This window comes from Lagopus leucura, unplaced genomic scaffold (genome assembly GCF_019238085.1).
Source record: "Lagopus leucura isolate 7727_CA_CO unplaced genomic scaffold, USGS_WTPT01 Super-Scaffold_100026, whole genome shotgun sequence".
Lineage (NCBI taxonomy): Eukaryota > Metazoa > Chordata > Aves > Galliformes > Phasianidae > Lagopus > Lagopus leucura.
In genome coordinates, this window is record NW_024962277.1 from 1,663,181 (window position 1) to 1,684,070 (window position 20,890).

The window sequence follows — 20,890 nt, forward strand, 5'->3', positions numbered from 1 at the left end:
TGCTGTTTGTGGGAGAGGATAAACATGGTGCAGAGAGCACGAGCAGCAGGGGGGGAGCAAATTCCCAGCAGGGATGTGCCCTGATGCGTTAGCACCCAAGGCCATCTGCTTTCAGGACAGGGAAGGAGCTAAAGAGATTACAGCGGCAACCAGGGCAGCTACAGACAAAGAGATCCTCCGAAAACGAATGATCAGCTGGCAGCAAAGGGCACTCAGCCTGACAAGTGCTCGCACAGCTGTGCTCACCTTCAGACCTGCAGAAGCACAACCAGAGCAGCCCAAGCAAAGCTGAAGTAGTGGCAAAGGCTGGTGATTTCCAGGCACAAGGCAGATGCCGGGAAAGCAATCTTTGCTGCTCTTGCTGAGATTTCCTCTAGAAGTCCCCACGCAATGTGCTCCAGGTTCATGTCCCTGTGTCACTTCCCCATCCGGCACACCACAGGGCACAAGGACGGGTCCGTGACGCGCCCACACAACGAGCTCCAGCGTGGAGAGGAAGTGGCTCACATCCAACACCAGCAGCATGGCCAGAGTCATCCCCACGTTACTCATCCTGGCAGCGGCAGAAATTCCCCAAACAACACAACCCCATGACTGCTGGCGGAGGGCAGCGAGCACGAGGACTGAGGGCTTTCCAAGCCTGGTCTCTCCGCATAACTCAGCACCATCCAAAGATAACCACAGGCCTGCTCGCCTGGTGGTACATGAGCACAGAGCGGGCAGCTGCAGGGCTGCAATTCACTCAGCACCATGGCAGTCCTGTGCCTCATCCTCCTCGATGCCCCTCTGCCCCAGCCCAACCCCGTCCTGTTGCCACCCTACAGCAATTCACTCCCAGTTCTGCAAACATTCTTTGATTCTGACGGTGCTCACATCACTTTTTCCCCCAAATCCCAGTCTCCAGATTGCTCCAACTGCAGCGCAGACCCCAACACCACAATCCCATGCATAGTGCTGCCCTGGAAAGCCAGTTCCCCATTTAACAGGATGGTTTCAGCCAGCCCAGGGATAGAAGGACGTGGAACAGAGGTGTCTGGAGGCAAAGGGCAGGGCAGGCTCCAGCTGTGATGGTGGCAGGTGCTGCCCTGCAGCCTCACAGTCGTCGCAGGGAAGCCAGGCTTGCGTGGCTTTTTCAGGGGACAAAGGAAGGCTCTGTCTGCATGCAACAGCCTGGACAAATGCTGGCCATGGAAGCTGCCATCCAAGGAAAATCCAGACACAGCAGTGACTCTGCCCTGACCTTACCCCCGCCCAGATGGCACCATCAGTGTCCCCTTGTCTGACTGGCATGCACTGCAGCATTCTTGGGGATGGGGAGCACAAAGTGCCCGTCTGCACTGTGTTGCAGCTCTCAGTACATTGCTGCGTTTTTGTAGGGTCTAAAACAAATCCTATGGATGTAAAGGGACACAGCAGACACTTCCCTGTAAAGGCATCAGGGCTGGCAGGAGACAGGAAAAGAAATGCTCAAGGTACACAAACCAAAACACAGTACTTGCTATGGGAACAGAGGACAGAGCAAGGGGCTGCAAGCAGAGGGATGCCCACCACTGCCAGGAGATGGGCAGGAGGCTGAAGGATCTCACCCCGTCCTGGGACCGCAGCACTGGCCCTGAACTGCCACGCCGTATGCTGCCATCCCAGCACCCAAAAACAACAATTTGTGCACCCTGCTGAGCGCCCCATTCCCTGGCTGAGGACACATCAGTACCATTCAGGGAGGTGCTTACAGCCACCCCTCACTGCGGCCCCGCAGACAGCCAGGCAGCGGGATCAGGTAGCTGCTGAGGCAGCGCTTTGCAAGCCTGCCCGGCAAAAAGGCTGGGCCATGGAGCCCAAGGTCACAGCCGAGGACAGCTCAGGTCCCCCAGGGCTCAGCATGATGCTCAGTGCCCACAGAGAGTTTCTAGGCTGTAGGGTAGAGGTCAGACAGGGAACTGTCAACCCTCACACCGGTGTCAGCATCTGTCAGGGATAAAAACCTGCCTGGAGTCCTTCTGTTGGGACAGGACAGACATCCACCTCTTCATGCCCCATTGAGCTTCTGCTCCATTACTTCAGGCCCCACAGACCCATCCAGCTCTCTGGGACCAGTGAACAATAGCACACAACGGTGATGGGCAGAAACCAGCAAAAACAGAGAAGCTCTGCAGAAGAGAAAGCCGCTCAAACTACACCTGGGCTCCAAGTCCTGGTCTCAGCCTTGACCTTGCACCCAAAGCGAACACACAGCCAGCACCTGGCCTGGCACCCACCTTTGACAGTCACACGAAAGTGGCTCTGACAGCACAAGGGTCAGGGAAAAACTGAAAAGTAGAAAAAAAAATGGAGGGAAGGAAGAAACAAATCTTCCACGTAAAAAGCAACTGCCATCCTCTCTAGATAAATAAGGGACAGAAGGTGCCACGCTGTCCCCGTGGCTTTGTGAACCCTCCTCCCACACTCTCCTTCCTTCCATCCCCATCCCTTACGCTGGCACAGGCTATTTAAAACCTCCCGCTGGGAGCTCGGCAGCAGGAGAAGCCGCCAGCAACACGACGCCGGTCCCTGCAGGCCCCATATCGATCAGGAAGGGAGGACGAGCTGCCTCCGTCAGCTCCCTGCAGCCTGGCGCCGACACCACAGGAAGGGAGGAGAAGTAGCCCAGCAGGGCACACAGAGAGCACCACCAAACCCCAAACCCAACTCATCTTTTGTTCCAAATCCCAGCCTACTGAGAACAGGTCCACGAGGCCAAGCTCTGGCTCCTGACCTGTGTTCTCTCCAGTGGTCTCAGGAGATGTACGGGAAGGTTTTGTTTTAAACAGCATGGATAAGGAAAAGTAGATCAAATGCAGGGACAGCCCCAGGAAGGGAGCTGGGGCTCCTCAGCCAAGTCCTGCTCCTCCTGGCTCTCGCCAGGACCATGCCAGGACCTTTGCTATGCCTCTGCCTGGCTGAGGATGCTGTTAACGCAAGCGATGTTTATACAGGGCATGAATGGCTGTAATTATAGGAACGATGTTATGATAACAGGAAATCCGTGCCCTGTGGAGATACAGACAGAGAAATACACACTCACAGCTATTTGCTAATTGCCACCAACAAGGAGCCTTTGTGCAGTGGTGGGGCACAGGAGGTCTCCCCCATGCTGGGAGATAGCATGGTGCCGCCAGGCTGGATCACTGCAGTGCCCGAGGGCTCTCTCCTGCCAAGGGAACATCTCGGACCAGTTTGGCTCCCACATACACCACAGCATAAAACCTAAAGCACGCTACTGCCAGTACAGGCAGAGTACGGAGCCAGCCTTCCCACCCCACCATCTCCCATCCCTGTAAGGCAGGGCACCTCACACTGACTCAGACAAAGGAGGTGTGAGAATATCAAATCAAGCTAGAGAAATCCCCACTGCAGCAGTAAGGGCATAGCTCATCACCCCCTTGGTGAAGGACTCCTCCAGAGCTGGGGCAGAAACCTCAACTCAGACCCTACTTCCTTTACTTCAATCCGATTCAAGATGCGAGAACAACAGTTATGGCAACTCTGAGCCCACGAAGAACCAAGAGAAACTCCGTCCTGCCCACTTCAGACAAAACAGTGCTGCCAACCCAGCTAGATGTTTCTCTCAGCAGCAACAGAGATGTCAACAACCACCTCTGCCGGCCTGTCCCAGGTCAGGGGCAAAGCAATATGGACCTAGTCCCACAACAGCTACAGTGCAAATCAACAGCTCTGAGAAACAACAGGACAGGCTGACTCAGTACCAGGACACAATCTCTCAGAGTTACAGCCCTCCCATAAGACAGAGGTTCAGTACATCTGATTGGCAGAGAGGAGCAATGGGGATGCACGTTACCCAAACACACCAAGGCTGATGCTATGACAGAGGCACACTCCACCCTGCACCAAAGGGTCACCAAACCAAGCAGACATCTCCCCATCAGCATGGAAGCATCCCTCATAATGCTGCTGCAGCTCTCCTACCTTTTTGATCTTCCCACTCCGTGTGCCCGCAAACACAACAGTTTGTCCTCTGTAGTCATAGGCAGCCACCGAGGTCATCCCATCCTCTTTATCCACAAAAAGTGGGGTCCCCTCAATCGTGACGGTTCCACCAAGTGGCTGGTTAAAATCCTGGCCACAGAAGTTGTCATCGATCTGCAGCGGCTGTAGGAAGAGAACAGAAGAGAGATGAGTTTTCTGGAGTGTCAGAGAGCAACAAGGGCTCACGCCGACCTCCATCCCCACGGGAGGATGGAGCAGGGGCTGTGGAGGCAGCTCCCAGCCCAGCCATCCCAGACATTCTGGCAGGCTGCAGTAAGCCACTGATCTGCGTGGAGCTGCTGCAGTCCCATCTCTGCAACCCCAGGAACAACATGGGCTAGGACACAGCTCAGCTGCCCCCATCTCAATCTAGCATGGGGATGCTCCTCACCCGCACTCAGCTGGTTGTTTTGCTGCATCACTCTATCTGTACACCCACAGGAGATCTCTGCCATTGCTCCTCGCCTCTGTGTTCCCCTTTTCCCCCTCTGTGCCCCAGAAGGTTATGATGCACAGAGGGGGCACAGCTCTGACACTGCAACGCGCTCATCCTTCTCCTGGCAGATGTGGCTTTGATCCTGCACTGATTGGCATTAGGGTGAATGACAAAATCACAGCTAATGGCAAACAGACCTCAGAATGAAACCCATCCCCTTGTTTCCATGACCAAAGCAGGACAAGAAGGAGGAAGAATGGGCTCTGGCCAAATTCTGGGCAGCCACAGCGAGCCTCGATGCACAGGGCTGGAAGGGAGGCATCCGGAGGCACAGCGCCTGGAGAGGCAGGCAGCCTGCTCAGGCCACAGCATTTTCCACTTCAAGAGGCTCTTTACGTAACTTTGAATTTAAAGGGGAGAGGTTTTTGGCAAGCAACTGCCTCCAAATGCATGCCAGTCCCCAAGGGGCTTTAAATCTATACAGCATGTGCATGTAACATATGGGAAAATGCCGTGCTCCCAAGCTCCATGTGCATACACGCATTAAGCAGCTCTGGCTGCTGAAAGCAACAGCCCCACCACTTCCACCCAGCACTGAGATCTGAGCAGGGAGAACTACAGCCCCAAAACTGGAGGCCCTGACCATCCCACACCCTAAAAAAAACTCTCAGAAAAGCTGGACCTTCCCCGGGCTGTCAAACGCAGACGTGGTCACCCCACCCAAGCTCACTGTACAGCCCCAAGGCCAGCAGTCCCACTCCTGGCTGCAGTCAGCATCATGCCATCCTTTTAGCAGCAGAGAAATGGGAATGACTCCAGCTGGGCACACTCAGCCTCCTAAAGCAGCCTGGAGATGCAGTCTTGCTTGCTCACTTCTTCAATGTTCTGGTGCCTGGTTTAAGATGTAGGCACAGATTGACTCCTTTCCACGTCTGACCCCTTTTTTCATCCTGTAAACTGGAGGAGCTTGGGGACATCCAAGCATGCAAGATGCACCAATCCCCTAAAACAGGAACGAGGAGGTGAAGAATGTCTGCTGGTGTGAAGAAGTAGGTAGGGGAATTAGCTCTCCAGCCTGCACTCTGCATTCCAGGGCTGCAAGCATCCCTTCAGCCCATCAGCCAGCCCAGAGCTGCTCAGACAGCCCTGAGCAAATCTGCAGCATGCACTTATGGCAGGTACAGCACCCACCTCTGCCTGGCACCACCTCAAGCAGGGCAGCAGCACAGGGGTTAACACAGCCAGAGCCCTGAGCAGCCCTGAGCACAAACCATGAAGGTATTTAAGCCCTGGCAGCCCCTGGAAGCCAATGCAATTTCTGTTCTCTCTGCACTTCAATTTGCAGCTTCCCCAACCTCATCAGCTGCTGAATATGCAAGAGGATAAATGTTTATGGTGTTTACTCCTCTCTGCTTTGTCTCAACAAACTCTCTGGGAAACGACAAATACAGCTGCACTCCAGGGCCGTGAGGAGCACCCGCACGCCACCGAGATGCCGACACCACCTCGGTAAATAATTACACCGACAATTAGCTCATTAACAGCACAGTGCCTCGTTAGGGAAGTGCAGGCAGGCACCTCACCACCATCGGGCTGAGTGGGCAGCACGAGGCTGGTGGCACCTACCAGCATCACATCCCGACTGCCCCACAGCCCTGCTACATGGCACAGCCTGCTCAACCCCACCAGTATAGAAATTGGGGCAGAAAACCCTGATTTTCTCTGTGAAGCAGCCCCAAGGAGAGGGGACACACCGAGCTAACAGAGCTGGCCTGGAACAGGCAGTCTCCTTGACGCGCCTTGTCTCATTGCCTCCCTTCAAGCCCACTTACAAAAGCAACGAGGGAGCAGACGGCAGAGGCGAGACTCGTGCCACTTAGCGCTATTAATTGGCCAGTAATTTGCCAGTTAATACCATTATACACACACCCCGTCCTCCCACGCCTGCCTTCCTGTGCCTGCTGAGGCTGCTACCCAGCAAGGTCCATGCCCAGCACACAGGGAGGCACGGCGACCCCAGGAGCCAGGCAGAGCACTTTGGGAGCTGGGTACCAACAATGGGAAGCAACAGTGCGCATCCCATCTGGAGCAGCAAAACCCCTGGAAGCGCTTTCAGTTCCCAAGCTCGCTGCCAAGCCTGGCAGTGTCTTCTGGCTCCAGCAAATCTGCACTGTCCCACGGTGCCCAGGGATTAGCATCCTAAGGCTCATAGCTGAGGAGAATGCTGCACTAGGGTCTGGAGTAAGAAAGAAGCCAGCACCCAGGTCAGGAAGCCTCCTTGCGCAGCTCGGTGCTCAGAGCCATGCCCCATGTGGTGTCGGCACGGCTCTCCCCAGCCTTCCTCCTCCCACCCAGCACAGTGCAGGTGGACCAGTCCTCAGGGATGTATGTGGATCAGTCCTCAGGGATGTGGCTTTCTGGCACTGAGAAGTCCCTCTGATGTGCTAAGAAATGAGATTTGGACTTTCCACTTTCCAGAGGAGACTTTAAACCATAAATCCTGAGCAAGAGCAAGGGAGCTCCTGGGACATTTTCCATACAGATCAGGCGTAAATCCCGAGCAACTACTGACTTTAGCAATTACATTCTGCCTCCTTAAAAAAATCAACATGCCCTTCATTTTCTGGCTGGCATCCATCACTGCGAGATCCGTCAGCTGCCACAACCCACCCTAGAGGTGGCTGCATTTTACGAGGGGCACACAGATCCCTGCCAGGAAGAGGTTACATGCTCTGCAAGCCCCAGTTTGGCTCACTCCCAGTACAGCCAGAGGCTGAGGCTCAACACCTTGTGCTGCTCTTTGCCATGCTTGGCAGGTGGAGCAAGACAGGGACAGAAAATGGCACCTGACTCCCAAGGCCAGCTTTGCGCCACCACAACCCAGCTCACGTGAAAGCAATGACACCGCAGATCCTCCCAGTGCCACCACCCCACACCTGCTGTCCCTGCTAGGGTTCCTCTGGAGCTGGGCAGGTCTGAGCACTGCAGTGCTGCTGCTGCTGCCTCTGCATCACCAAGGGAGCAGGTTAGCAGCGCACAGCAGTATCACTCCTTCAGATGGAAAAGGAAGAATAAACACAGCATCAGGTCTATGGCTAAGAAACCACGCTATGAAACAGCAGGGAAAAAAATAATAAATCACAGCATGTGCAACTGCACAGGACTTTACCTCCTGCACTGCACTGCAACCAGGGGACACCTCCCTGTTCCCATTCTCATCCAGGTGTCAAACCAGCCATCATTTCTCTCCCTCTCCCACCACATTTTCCTGCAACAGCAGCTTTCCTGAGATGCATGAAGAAGCCCCTGTGCACCCACCAGTGCCTGTAAACTGCCTGCAGCAGAGACATCACGGCCCTGAAGGGATACAGCCCCCCCCCCACCTTTATATGGGGCACTCATCAGGCAAAGCCCTCTCCCCACAAAGGGGCAGAGGGTCTGGGAGCACATCGGGATGAAGCAGCAGGCATCTCCTCTGCCTGAGCCAGCAGCTGTGCAACCCAACAAGCAGCAGTGTAACGATTTCATCATTTTCCACCAAAATTGAATTAGTTCAAAGCCAAAATCTGATTTGAGAGCCCAGCGCTCTTGACAGCAAACCCTTTACTTTGTCAGGCAGCTGTTAGCCGTCTCCTTCGGAGCTGCAGGGAGAACAAGGGAAGGAGGCCGGGCTGCTCCATGGGGACATGCAGGCACCCGGGGCAGGAGGCAGCTGCTGATCCTCAAGACCTGGGACAGAACAGGGGAAGGAGCACGATGATGTCCTCCCCTCCTGCCTTCTCCAGTATGGAAAACAAACCCAGCAACTGCAATTGCTCCCTGTTCCTCATACCCCTTCTCCTCCTACCCAGCACACCATAGAGAGGACGTGGTCCCACCAAGCTGAGCATCCGACCAACCTGTATTGGGACTGACAACCTCTCTGCCTCCTTCCCTACTTGGATCCCTCTCAACTGCCCTCATTCTCCTGCCCCAGCAGCTTCTGCTCAGCCACAGCTCCACTAAGCCCCACAAGACCAAATCCTCCCAAATTCACACATGCCATCTTCAAGGGTCTCCCTGGCAGAGATGCAGCAGGCACCATTTGTCTTTCTGAGGGCTGAGCATCTTTGCCCTCAAAACCAGCTCACCCACATCCCTTTACTCTACAGGGAACAAGAGACCTGTGCCAGCAATCAGCCTCCCGCTCAGGCCCAGCAGCTATCAGCAGACACTGATTCAACCCAAACCCAGACAGCCTTCCCACACCAAAGCCACAGTCTCCACAAGGAATGCTACCAAGCAAGCTGAGCGCTCAGCCCTAACTGTGCCAGTCCCCAGAGCAAGAGAGGCCTCCCATCAGGAAAATAACAAGTTAGGTCAGGTAACTGGGAAGGGTCTAGAGAGTCCAGCCAGGAGCCAAAATCCACCTGGCATGCATACAGACAGGCGTGAACTTACCGAGTTGATGCAGCCCAGCTCCTTATTCAAGAGCCAGGGCAACGAGAGTTTCCCTTCCCCTCTGTAGCATGACTGAATACGTTCCTTGATCTTATCCTTGATCTTCTTCAACGTGAAGAGGCAGAGCACAGACTCCTTGGGAGGCTTAACTCTGTTTTTCTGGCCCTGGGAGAAGATGGTGAAGAGGATATCTTCCTGCTCTGAGATGCCCAGGTACTTGGCCAAAGCCTTGCCGGGCTTGGTCAGGTAAGCGTCCTGGATCAGGCGGTACTCAATGCCATCCTGCACACAGCCGATGGGGAACTCCACGTAGGAGTAGAACTTGGGGTCATCCACGCAGAGGCGGACGATCTTGGAGGTGAAAAACTGCTCACCAGTGGAATCGGGTGAGGTGAGCTGGGTGTCCAGCTGCAAGGTCAGGTAGTACACAAACTGCTCACTGCTGAAGCTGTAGATGTAGTAGATGTCAAAGGTGGGGAACTTGGAGAGCGTGTCTGAGGGGATCTTAAGCTGGGACGAGACAAACTCGTCCTGGTAGACAAAGCCAAACATCTCCGCATTCTCCTCATTGGCCATCAGCTTGCGGCTGGAGAGCGTGGGGAAGTACTCCGACTTGCCATCGATGGGCGTCCCAATGAAGAGCTTGTTCTGCCCATTTAGCACCTCAATGATGACCCCAGACATGGTCCCCGACTCATTGACACTGGAGAGGTAGTGCTCCTTGCGGTGGTGGGGCTCACCCAACTTGAAGAGGTCATCCAGCCGCAGGAACTGGCAGATACCCTGCGAGGCACTGCCACAGGCGATCAGCCGGTTCCCCGAATAGTCCACCAGCAGCAGCTTGTTCACATTGTTGGTGGTGACCAGACCATGCGGGCAGGACTGAACGCTAGGCGGAGGGTAACACTTCTCATTGTCCTCCACTGGCCCCGTCACGTGCGTCCGCAAGAGCGTGAGGTTATTGGAGAGCTTGTAGATCCGATTGACGGCCCCCACGTAGACCTCCCCGGTTTTGTTATGGACCACCAGGTGCGTCAAGCTCCAGTCTGTAACCGAGAAAGTCCTAAAGGGAGATTTGGGGCTGCCTTCCGCCAGCGGTAGCCAGGTGCTTCCCAAGAGCAGCAGGGTCCAAATGTTGACAGACAAGTGGTGCTTGAGCCAAAGGAGCCGCATCGCGGCAGTGTCACATCCGGCCAAGGCCATGCCCAAACCCAGCCACAAAATAAATAGAAACAAATCCAAACTAAAGGGGTAAGGAGGAAGGACGAGGAGCTAACGGGACACAGTCTTCTCTGCTTCTGCTGTGCTCAGCATTCAGGGCATCATGGGCACTGCCGGTCTGGTCAACCCTAGAGGGAGAAAGAAAAACAGCAGGGTTAGGAGGCTTTCCTGCAGCTCCTGGCACAGCAGTAAGCTTGTTCCACGCCACCCCGCAGAGGCTTTGCTGCTTCATGCTTATAAGGCAGCATAACAAAATGCCCCCACTGCCTCCCACTCCAGAAGAAAATCTGCACAGGGACAGAGAGAACCTGCAGGATGCTAATGGCCACTCCTCCCCGTAGTACATACATGCTGCTAGACACCATGAATTCTACACCATGAGCAGCCAAGGTGGTGACACGAAGGGGCTCAAATTCAAGCCCTGCTACCCAGAGCAGTCCCCTGCAAGGCCCTGCTCTCCTCCATGGAGTCCCTCAGCAGGAGCAAGCAGCAGCACAACCACAGCTGTCGCTGGGCCAGGCCAGCACATCCCAAACAGGCAGCGGCTTCGCGATGCGCTCCAGTACACCAACCACATACAAATGTCCCAGCAGGGCATCGCTGGCCCTGACCTGCTTTGAAGACCACCGACAGCACCAAAGTATCAGCTGCTAGCAAACAGACAGCCCACAGCCTCTGCACCACTCCATCACAGAATGGGGAGCTGGTACAAAAATCCAGTTTGCTCCCAGCTCATAAGCGCAAAAGGATCCCAATCCCACTGCCATGCTGTGGGCATCCCTCTGAGCTCAGCCAAGAGAGGCACTTCCAGCCTCATACCATAACCCAGTTACCCTTAGCTTAATTGGAGACCTGCACGCTGGTCATTAAGAGGATGCTGCTTTTACAAAGAGGCAAAGGAAGTGGGGGGGGAGGGGGGGGGGGGGAAGAAATGGGAGGATAAAAAAAAGCACAGCTTTTGTGAATAAAGGAAGATGCAAACCGCACCAATTTACTACTCAAACAGCGCATGACGGAGCCTGCAGGAGCTGGGGCTTGAGCCCGGGTTTGGTGTGCGAGGCACAGCTCAAGCAAAGGATCTCAAAGTCTCCTTTTAAAGGAGCTGGGGGAGCCCTGGCACACTGCCTGACAGCCCTGGCACCTGACAAAGCCCAGGAGGCTGCGGGCAGGAGACGCTTCAAAATGCAGAAAGTCCATGGCTGGGAAGCGAACTCAGCCCTTTGTTTCCCATCCCAGTTTTGCAGATAAGATGTTACGAAAGCAAACGGGGAAGAGCCTCCCTCTCCTTATCACCGATCTCTGACTCAGCCCATGTGGGGATCACCCGCTCCCAGCCCAGCACAACAAGCAGGATTCCAGCAGGGAGTGGCACCTGTAAGAAATATGGCCTGTGGTGACTGCTGGGCTGTGCCATCAGAGGGCAGCTGGTGCCATGCCAGCAGCACAGGGCTGTGCTCCTTGGCAGTGCACACGGACACTTTGGGCACCTCCTGCACACCTCTTCCAAACACGGACCTTTATGGTGTGCCCGGCTCCAAAAGCTCTGTCCCAGCAGCTCCCAGTCCCTACCACCTCCCCACCAGACCCCAGGGCAGTATCCTCGAAAGAGACTTCTGCAGTAAGGCTTGAGCAACACAGGCTAAGACGAGCACTGACGGTGTAGGGCCATCAGCCCTGGAAATGGACCAGGTGGTCCCAATCCCACATCTCTGCCATACTGCAAAATGCAAGCACCTCAGACCAGGCTCTGCCAGTCCCTATCGGCACAGCCTGTGGGTTCAACCAGGAGACCGTGTGGTTTCCTCTTGGGCTGCGGGTTGCCAGATGAAGGTTCCTGCCATCGGAAATGGGGAGGCAACCCTTACAAAGCAGACAATGCCAGCTTCACCAGGCACCCACGTCTTTACCTTCTCCTCCAAGCAAAGGAACTCGCTGAGCACGGCGACACACTGACCACGCATCCACTCCCACTGCTGCAATGCCCAGCAGCCCTCTCCTTCCAGCCTCCACGCGCCGCAGTTACACAGCTCCTCTTGCACAAAGGCAGCGATGCAGCGGCAGCGGAGGGACGGGGAGCTGGGAGCGATAGGAGGCACATGTGACCCAAACCAAACACAAACCCCAGCACGAGCACGGCTCTATCTACACAGCATGGGGAGAGGAACAATACCACAGCTGTGTCGCAAGGAGATTACCATCGAAACGCAACCTGGCTTACGCACCAGCAGCACGTGGAGGGGAAGGAGAGAAAGCGGGAGTGTGGCTGCAGCATGGGGACACCAAACCCAGCATGGCACTGCTGGGACAGGGCAGTCGTTTGCTCAGCGCATTTCTAATTATTCATCGCTTCTATTCTAGGGAGCGGGGATGAGAGCCAGAGGTCAGGCTGCTGTGCCAAAGCAGGGCTAGAAAGCCCAAAAGGAGATTCCCAAATTAATTTTGGGAACTGTTACTCAGAATTGGAACGAGAGCAAAGCCAGGCAGCGCTGGGGCACAGACAGATGACAGTCTGCAGAGCTCCTCAGAGACTTCTGCTCCCAAATACACGTCAGCAGCAACACCTCGTCCCAGTGCCCTGACACCAGCAGGGGCTTGGTACAGTAAGGCCTGCTTTAAGACATCAGCAGTGATTATAATTAACAGAAAAAGTGCAGGGAAGATTAGCGAGTCTGTTTTCTTCAGTATGAAATGATTCGGGTTCCCAATAGCACCTTGCAACAGGGATCCCAATGGGGAGCAAGATGTGCACTCCAAGCACAGCCCCAAAGTATTGGGCACCCCCAGACTGGGAGAGCACGCTCTGGGGAAGCAATCATCACTCTTGATAACACAAAGCAGGAGTGCCGAGCTGGAAAAACAAACCTTAAAAGGCAAAGACTGGACAGAGCATCCCCTGCTGCCCCCAGCGCTCATGCTGCACGCCAGGGTGTCCCAGGCAGGGCTGCAGCACCACATTGAAGAAAGAATCTGTTTTCTTGCTCTGGGACTGCCCCAACAGCTCTACAGCCTGGCAGGAGTGCTTTGAAATATAGGTTGAGTGAGAAAAGTTGTGGAAATGAAAACCCTTCTAGCTGACCCCGGGAAGGACAGGAGCAATGAGAACTAATGGGTCTTTATCTGCAATCTCTGCGAGTCACTCGCTGCTCTCAGCAGTAGTGCACGGGCTGAGCAGGTCCCGGCTCCATCTTCAAACACACGAGCTGCCTCGCTGCCAGTAATTAGCCAAAGGGAGAGAGGAGAGATTATACAGAGGAGAGAAAAGCCCGCAGGCCACAGGAGAGCCAGTCTCACAATGCAGCGGGTGTATTTTTAGGTTCGTCTGCCTGGGAAAAGACTTGCAACAATAAGAGAAGGCTGCTGGAGTTACCCAGTTAGGAGTTGCACTATATATGCAATCATCTGTAGCAAGGCCAAGATTTAACTCCTTTTTCCACCGCACACAGCCGTTAGGAACAATTTTGCTGGGATCCCTCCCTCCTCCCCAGCAAGTACAATCATTGCAAACCTTATCCCTGGCTGGAGCCAAGCCCTGATGAAATCAGTGGCAAGCACTGTATCTGCCCCCTCCAACCTCAATCACAGCATCAGGAATCTCTCCTGTCTTCAGAGCTCTCATTATTCCCCAGGGCACAGGCCAGAGCTGCATCCTGCCCCACACCGCCACAACCCCAAGGATTTTGACCTCTTATATCTCAAGGCGATGAGAGTGCTTCTCAGGAGGAAGTGCAGTGCAACCCCTGCAGCTCCTGCAGCCACAGGGCCAATACAATGACACAAAGACCACCTAACAACATTTTGTCCCCAGCTTCAAAGCACACAAGTCCAGACCAAGCCCCCAAAGGACTCCTTCCACCTTGGTTGCTATGTTCCAGACTGTAGTTCTCACCGCAAACATCACAAAACCAACCCCACTGGCAGAAGTCACCTCAGCCCATCACAGCAGCAAACCAGAAGCTCAGCCACAGGCAGAAGTCCTCTTACCACCAATATCACTCCATTGTCCAACCCACCACCAGTGTCCTAATACAAGGGCAGAGCGGATGCACCAGGAAGCTCCCAGTCTCCATCAGTGAATGAGAACAGGAGGACTTCTTTGCTCCCAGCACAAGGAGGTAGCACCAGAGCTGCTATAACCCAGCACAAAACCAGGCTGAGCTGAAATTCCCATTCTTCCACCTAATCCCATTGCCGACCACAATCACCATCTCAAGGCACACACTGCTCATAGTTAAGACTGAATAAAGTAGCCAGGGGACAACAAAACATCTCCACTTCTCCAAAAGAGGTTTCCCCAGCCAAAGCCTAAGCTGCACCCAACTCTCCTTTCCCCTACAAGACCCCACACCACACTGCAGGGCTGTGGGCTCAGCACAGCCCCACTGCTCGCCCAGGGCGGAGCTGAATCACGAGCAGCCCAAGAGCTGGCGGAGCTGCGAGACAGGGAGAGGGGAAGCGAGCAGTGCCTGAAAGCGCTCCAACAGCAACAACACAAAGAAGGGAAACTCTGCTTTGAGAGGCTAACAGAGGTTTCATTTGCACGCAGGACAGGCTGGGAGCATCCAATGAAAACAGCGAAGCACACGCATGCACAAAGCCAGAGGCTGCACCCGCACCCCGCTCCCAGGGCCAGCACACCAGCATGCTCCAGGGGTTCACCCAGCCAACGTGGGCAAAGCCTGCTGGGGAGCATAGACGCAGCATGCCTGAGGGACACCAGCCAGGATGGAGTGCTGAGAAATGGGAGGACACGTGCGCTCCCACTGCCAAAACCCCACTCCCTGCTAACGAGAGCGGCTGGACGGTGGCCCCAACGGGTGACGTCAGCCTGCGGAGGGCAGGGAGCCGCGTGGCTCCGCGGCATGGCATGCAGTGCCGAAAGCACGGGGCTGGGGGAACCAAGGCAGTGCTCACCCACGAGGCTGTGCCACCAGGAGCCGACCCAGTGTGCCACAGGCACTGCCAACATGCAGGTGGCAGCGGGTGAGGGCTGGTGGCAACATAAGCCTGAGTTGCCTGAGCCTTACCAGGCTTGCCGACCCGCAGAAGCTCTCCCTTGGAGGCTGATCTCTCGCCTGCCTTCCTGCCTTTCTCCTCCCCCATTTCTTCCTGATGACATCAGCCTGAAAAACAGGTTCTGAATTCTCGCTGTCCTCTGGAGGGGCAACCCCCCCCCCCCCCCTCCTCCGTGCACCCTGACACCACTCAGTGCCACGCAGGTAGAAGGGCGAACAGCACTGCTGGCAGCAGCTCTGCTGGCAGCAGAAATGCCCAAGGAAGTGCTGGAGGAGCCGATTTTAAACATTCCAGAGGCCTCAGTGGCTGTAACCATCTACACCACAGAGCACGGACAAGGGAGCTATGCCCTCCCCATGCCTGGGTCAGAGTTTGAGAGCCCCCATACAGCCCAGCAAAACCTTCTGGAGGCCACCAACTGCATTCCAACTGACAGAGAACATTACTCTACGAAACATCTTGTGCACGAGCCAAGCTGCAAGATTATTTTTAAAATCCTAAAATATTTTTAGGTTTTCCTCTTCCCCTGTTGAAGCTAACAGTCTGTACAGGAAGACCGAAACAACCGCCTGTACATAAAGCACTGCAGCGCGCACAAAGCAAACAACTTACTGCCATTATAATTACCTCAGATGTTATCGGCGGCTCTGTGGAATCCCTTCTGCAGCCCCAGCAGCACCCAGCACGGTGCTGCCTGCACAGAGCCAGGAAGCTCCTTCCCCAAGCACCGGGATCTGCCTCTCCTCTCACAAGGGATTTACTTCTGCAAGGGCTTGAATATTTTGACACAAAGGCAGTTGCTTAACCAAGCACATAAAGCAAAGGGACTCTCAGAGCTTCTACGATTACACCGACGCTTGGAGATTCGCCTGGACGGCGGCCAGAGGCCCCATATCGCGGAGGATCAGACCCAGGACACAACCGGGAGAAGAAACGCCGGGGCTGGAGCGAGGCTGGAGCCGGCTCGGAGCGGGGATGCAGCCGACTTCCTGCTCACACAGCAGCACGGCTCCTCCTAACCCCTCGCACGCCGCAGCCCTAAGCGTGAATCACCCTGCACGGACCGCTCCCCAACACCCGTGCGATTCACAAGGTTGTTGGGTTGGGTTTTTTTTTTTCTTTTTTTTTTTCAATTTTTTTTTTTTTTTTTTTTTTTGTTTCCCCCTTCAGTATAATTATACAAATTTTAACGCAATTACCTCCCCTGTATTTTGTACATTAAGCAGTAGGCAACCAAAGGAAGAAAGACTTTATCTTTTTTGGCTTTGCGTTCCCAAAATAATAGCGGATCGCAGAGCGGCCACATAGAGAAGGGTTTATCTGCACAGGACACAGGGAGAGCAGATGGAAAATGGGAAGACCCCCAAACCCCCAGGTACCTGCATGGAGGCCCAGCTCCAGCTCAGCCTCTTGCCCTGCCGGAAAGGAAAAGCAAATCAAGCAAATGGTCGGCAGTTACTCAACCCCAAAGCCGGGGTCATTAGCCAGATTAAAGTGCCCGAGCTCCGGCCAGCAGCGCGGATAGCAAAGTGCAGTTAAACGGCCCAAATTGGATTACTGCCGCTCCTCGGCCTCCGTGCCAAGTTGGCCGGCGGACGGCGGGAGGCGAGCGGCCGAGGGGAGGCTGGGGAGGAGGCCAGGCCGCCGATTAGACCCACGGATCCCCAGCCCAGCAGCCATAATACGCTCACACGGTCACTTTCCCCAGCTAAAGCCCTCAGAATGCAAAGCAATCCTCTTGGAAAAGGGGCCCACGCACTCCTTGTGCCCCAGCTCACAAATCCTGCCAGCTGACGCACACCTCACACACACCGTGCAGCAGCCCGTGGGGCTGAGCTCAGCTACCTGCGTGTGTATGTGGGGCTTACTGACTCCATACATGGGCAGCAAGGAGAGGGTTTGCCAAGCTTTGGCTAACGGGAAAAACAACTTCTGGATGTTTTAATGTAGGGTTTGAAATGGTGGCTTTCACGTGGAACAAAGGCTGGGGGCAGAACGATGCTGGGGAAGTGAGACCAAGGAGGGCAGCAGCCAGCTCCCAGCAGGCCCCAGGCACACACAGCATGCCAAAGGTGGGGAATGCGAGGTGTCTGCCTGAACCTGGCATGAAACCCATGGATACGGCTTCAGGTTCCTCCTCCACAGTACATGAGAGCCGCCCCAGGACTAAGACTGTGCATGGCCAAGGCTGAGGGTCCAAAGCAGCGCCAGATCTTGCACTTCCATCATGAATCCACAATGGAGTGGGATCTCACAGCACAGCCAGGGCATACCATGAAGAGAAGGAAGGAGGCGGCTCCCCCCCACTTCCCATCAGCCCAGCACATCCTGCAGGGCAACTCACTGCCCAGAGCCAGCCCAGGGCTCCCTGAGCCTCTGCACAGCACACACTGCCTAACGACACAGCACAGAGGAGACACTCACAGAGCACAGGGCAGTGAACAAGGTCTCCATAGGCATAATCTCACCAGCCGTGCAGAACATGGGCTTGAAGAGAACCTAGCAATCAGCAAGGACAGGATACGTGCCCCATGCCCAGCTCCCCATTGCAGCACAGAGAGGCAGCAGCTCTTCTGCACTGCCAGGGCTGCCTAAGCCATCCTGCTGCCTGGGGACAGGAGTGACGGCAGCACCCTGCACACAGACAAAGCCCAGCGGGATGCAGGTGGATGCTGCGGGCAGCGCTACCCGCTCACAGAAGCCTGGTGGTGCGAGCACTGCAGCACTGGGCTGCTCCACGCACACATCTCAGCGCTGCCTGCCGGCAAACGCTGCAGCTCCTGGGCAGCAACAAAGGCCCCGATAAGCACCGAGCCCAGGGAGCGATGCTTACAAGTCTCCCTCGTTAAGCCCAACCCGAGGTCCCTTCACACAAGGGATGCTGAACACGGCAAACCCTGGGGAGGAACCGCCTGGCCCCGCAGCTCCGTGCCAGCAGCGGTGCAGCTGCCGAAGGAGGGAGCGGCCTGGCGGCACACAGCAACACGGCTCCGGCACCCGCTGCCATCTCGGCAGCGCCCGGCCGAGTTCGGAGGAGTTTGTTTGTGTGTCGCAGGGCCCTCTGCCTTCCGCAGGGCAGCGCTTTGTCTTTGCACAGCGAGCTACGTGCTCCACTCCAAACCTCACGCATGTACAAAATAAAGAAGGGAAACCCTCGAGGCTCACTGCAGAAGGGCTCCAGCTGCAAGCGGCCCCAATAAAACCCCACTAACAAACAGAACACCAGCAAAACTTGGATTTCCGGAACGCGGCAGAGCACAGATACCAACCATCTCCCATTGGGGACACAGAGCCCAGCCACGGAATGTCACCGCGCAGCTCACGGGGACGCAGCCTGGCACACGCAGCCTGCGATTCGCCCATCCATCCCTCCCTCATTCCCCGACCACGGATCCGGAGCCCAAACTTTCGCGCCACCCACACGGCCCCGCACTTCGGCATCCGCTGCCGGCGGCGGCACCCATCCCTCCCTTTCCCTCTCCTCCTTACAACCCCCCCCAAGAACGCCCGTACAGCCCGCCGGGCTCAGCCCCGCTGCTCCTCCACCGCATTCGGTCATCGGTGTCTTGAGACAGACATCGCGCCGCTCGCTTTACCCACTGAGTATATACAAAAGACCCTGAGATTGTTCAGGAAGCAATTAGCCGCTGTTCGGAGGAAAACGGTGTTTTCAAATGGATAACCTTTGATGTAGTCAATAGCTTCGTCTCCTCTTCCCCCCCCCCCCTCCCCCATGTCTCACACAAAAGAAACAGAAGAAAAAAAAAATCCGGCTGGTAATTGGCTCCGCACGGAGCCGCTCGGCACGAAGCGATCACCGCCCGAGGAGCGGCCCCGCGCCGCGGCTCTGCCCAACTTTTCTCCCCTCCGCGTCCCGCAGCCTACAGCGGGACCGGCAACACCCATCGGCGCGTTCGCAGGTTCTGCTTTCCTGCCGTCCTTCCCGAAGCACGGGGACGGGAGAGCGAACGAGTGAGGTTACTGCCTTTCTTCCCCCATCCATCTCCTCGCTAAGCAGTGACCTTCACGTCCAGCCCCGGCTACACGCCAGCCCCCCGCCCCGGAGGCAGGAGGAAGGAATCTCCCCTCCGGGAGAACGGAGGAAGGGATTTCGGGATCCATCCCAGCGCAGCGCGGAGCAGCTGCGGATCCCCGCCCGGAGCCGGGCGCCGTGCGCAGGGGGAGCCGGCTCCCCTCCGCCTTCTCCTCCCGCAGCGGCCGCTCCGCACCGCACCCCCTCGGGCTCCGCGCCTCTCCGCCAAACTACGGCGCGACGACGACGGCAATCGCTTCCAACGGCGGATCCCAATCACGACGCCGGATGCCCTCAGAGCGGCTCTGCCCGATGGCCAAACGCGCCCGCAGGCTCCGCCCGCAACCCCGCGCCGGCAGCCGGGGCACACCGAGCCCTGCGGCGTGCGGGGCGAGCCCAGCCCGCGCGGTGCCGCGCCCCGAGCCCCGGGCACGTAGCGGCGGTGCGGCACCGGGGGGACCCGCAGCCCCACGCCCGGCCTCGCCGCCCCCCCGCCGCCCCACCCGGGCGAGCCCCTCTTCGGCCGCGGCTTTCTTATTTTTTTTTCTTTTTGCGGGAATACCGCTCCCATCGGATTCCAACCCCGAATGCCGATCGCTCAGCCGGGCGCCTAAAGGCACGCGGCGCGGAGGAAAGTTGCAAGCGGGTTACTCACGGCTCGGCTCCGCGCTCGCCCCAGCCCTGCCTGCCATAACCGCATTCCAGCCGCGCCGCCGCCGGGCCCCGCCGCTGCCTCTTCCTCCGCCTCCTCCTCCTCCTCCTTCTTCGCCGTCGCCTCCTCCGCCTCCTCCTCCTCCTCCTTCGCGCCCTCCCGTCGCCGCCCGGGGCTCCGCGGCTCCGCTCCCACCCGCCCGCCTCGCGCCGCCGCCGCTGCCCCGCATGAATGGGACGGCGGCGCGGGGCCCCGACGGAACGCCGCCCGCCGCGCGCCCCCGCCGCCACGCGCACGCGCACGGCCGCGCCGCCGCCGCTGAAAGGAGGGAGGGGGCAGCACCGCTCCTTTGAGCCTCCAGGGGGCGCCCGCGCCGCTGCGGGGAGGCGAGAGGCGGGAGCTGGCCGGCCACGCCTCCTGCTCGCTCCATCTTAAAAGGGCGATGGCTGGTGGGAGGGGGCTTAAAAGGGGCTGTGAGTAGAGTGGGGCCTCTTGCAGGGGCACCTCAGGAAAGGCCGCAGACACTCTCGCCAGGCCTCCAGCCGGCATAGCGGGGCTCAGCCGGCTGTCCTGTATGCTCCAGAGCTCCTCCACCCAAGAAAAGTGCGGTGGAGACAGCAGCACCCCCAGCCCTCCTTGGCCATAGTAGCCCCCAAAGCACCACACGCACCAGTCTGCACAAAACGCATGGGCAGAACTACACCGATCTGTGCAAAACACTCAGAGAAACAATGGCAAGGAGGGGGACATAGGCGAAACATCCCCCCCCCCCGAGCTACATAGAGGTGGGGCGACGCCTTATCCTGCTGCCCATCAGCCACCTCAGGCCCAGCCGCCATCTTGTGCCCCGCCATTACTCTGTGCCCTCACAGGGATGCTCCCTCGTGACCTCTTGCCCAGACACCCCGCACACGATCCCTGCTTGCCCAGCCCAGCCTGATCAGCATGGGGGCTGAAGCCTCACACAGCACTGCCGATAAGGGCCGGACTTTGTTCTCAGAGCTGTCAGCTCAGCATCTTTCCGCTGGTGCTGCGTCCGCATAAATTTACCAATGGGAAAAATAGTAAAAGC

The 20,890-nt window shown here is 56.8% G+C and overlaps 1 protein-coding gene across 4 annotated transcripts in view; it reads right to left on the minus strand.

The window, feature by feature from the left end:
- Positions 1–19,906, minus strand: part of PLXNA1 (plexin A1) — a 94,941-nt gene extending 75,035 nt beyond the window's left edge. For 3 of the 4 annotated variants that reach the window (XR_006180704.1, XM_042880523.1, XM_042880521.1), the window contains exons 1-3: positions 19,822–19,906; positions 8,900–10,248; positions 3,964–4,146 (exon numbers count right to left, since the gene is read on the minus strand). Coding sequence is in view for 3 of the 4 variants with exons in the window: in XM_042880523.1 (XP_042736457.1) it covers positions 3,964–4,146; positions 8,900–10,102 (1,386 nt within the window). In the remaining variant the exon portion in view is untranslated. Of the gene's footprint in view, positions 1–3,963; positions 4,147–8,899; positions 10,249–16,512; positions 16,728–19,821 lie in introns of those variants that run through there. The other variant, XM_042880522.1, reaches the window with a different exon arrangement.
- Between the last annotated feature and the right edge of the window lie 984 nt (positions 19,907–20,890).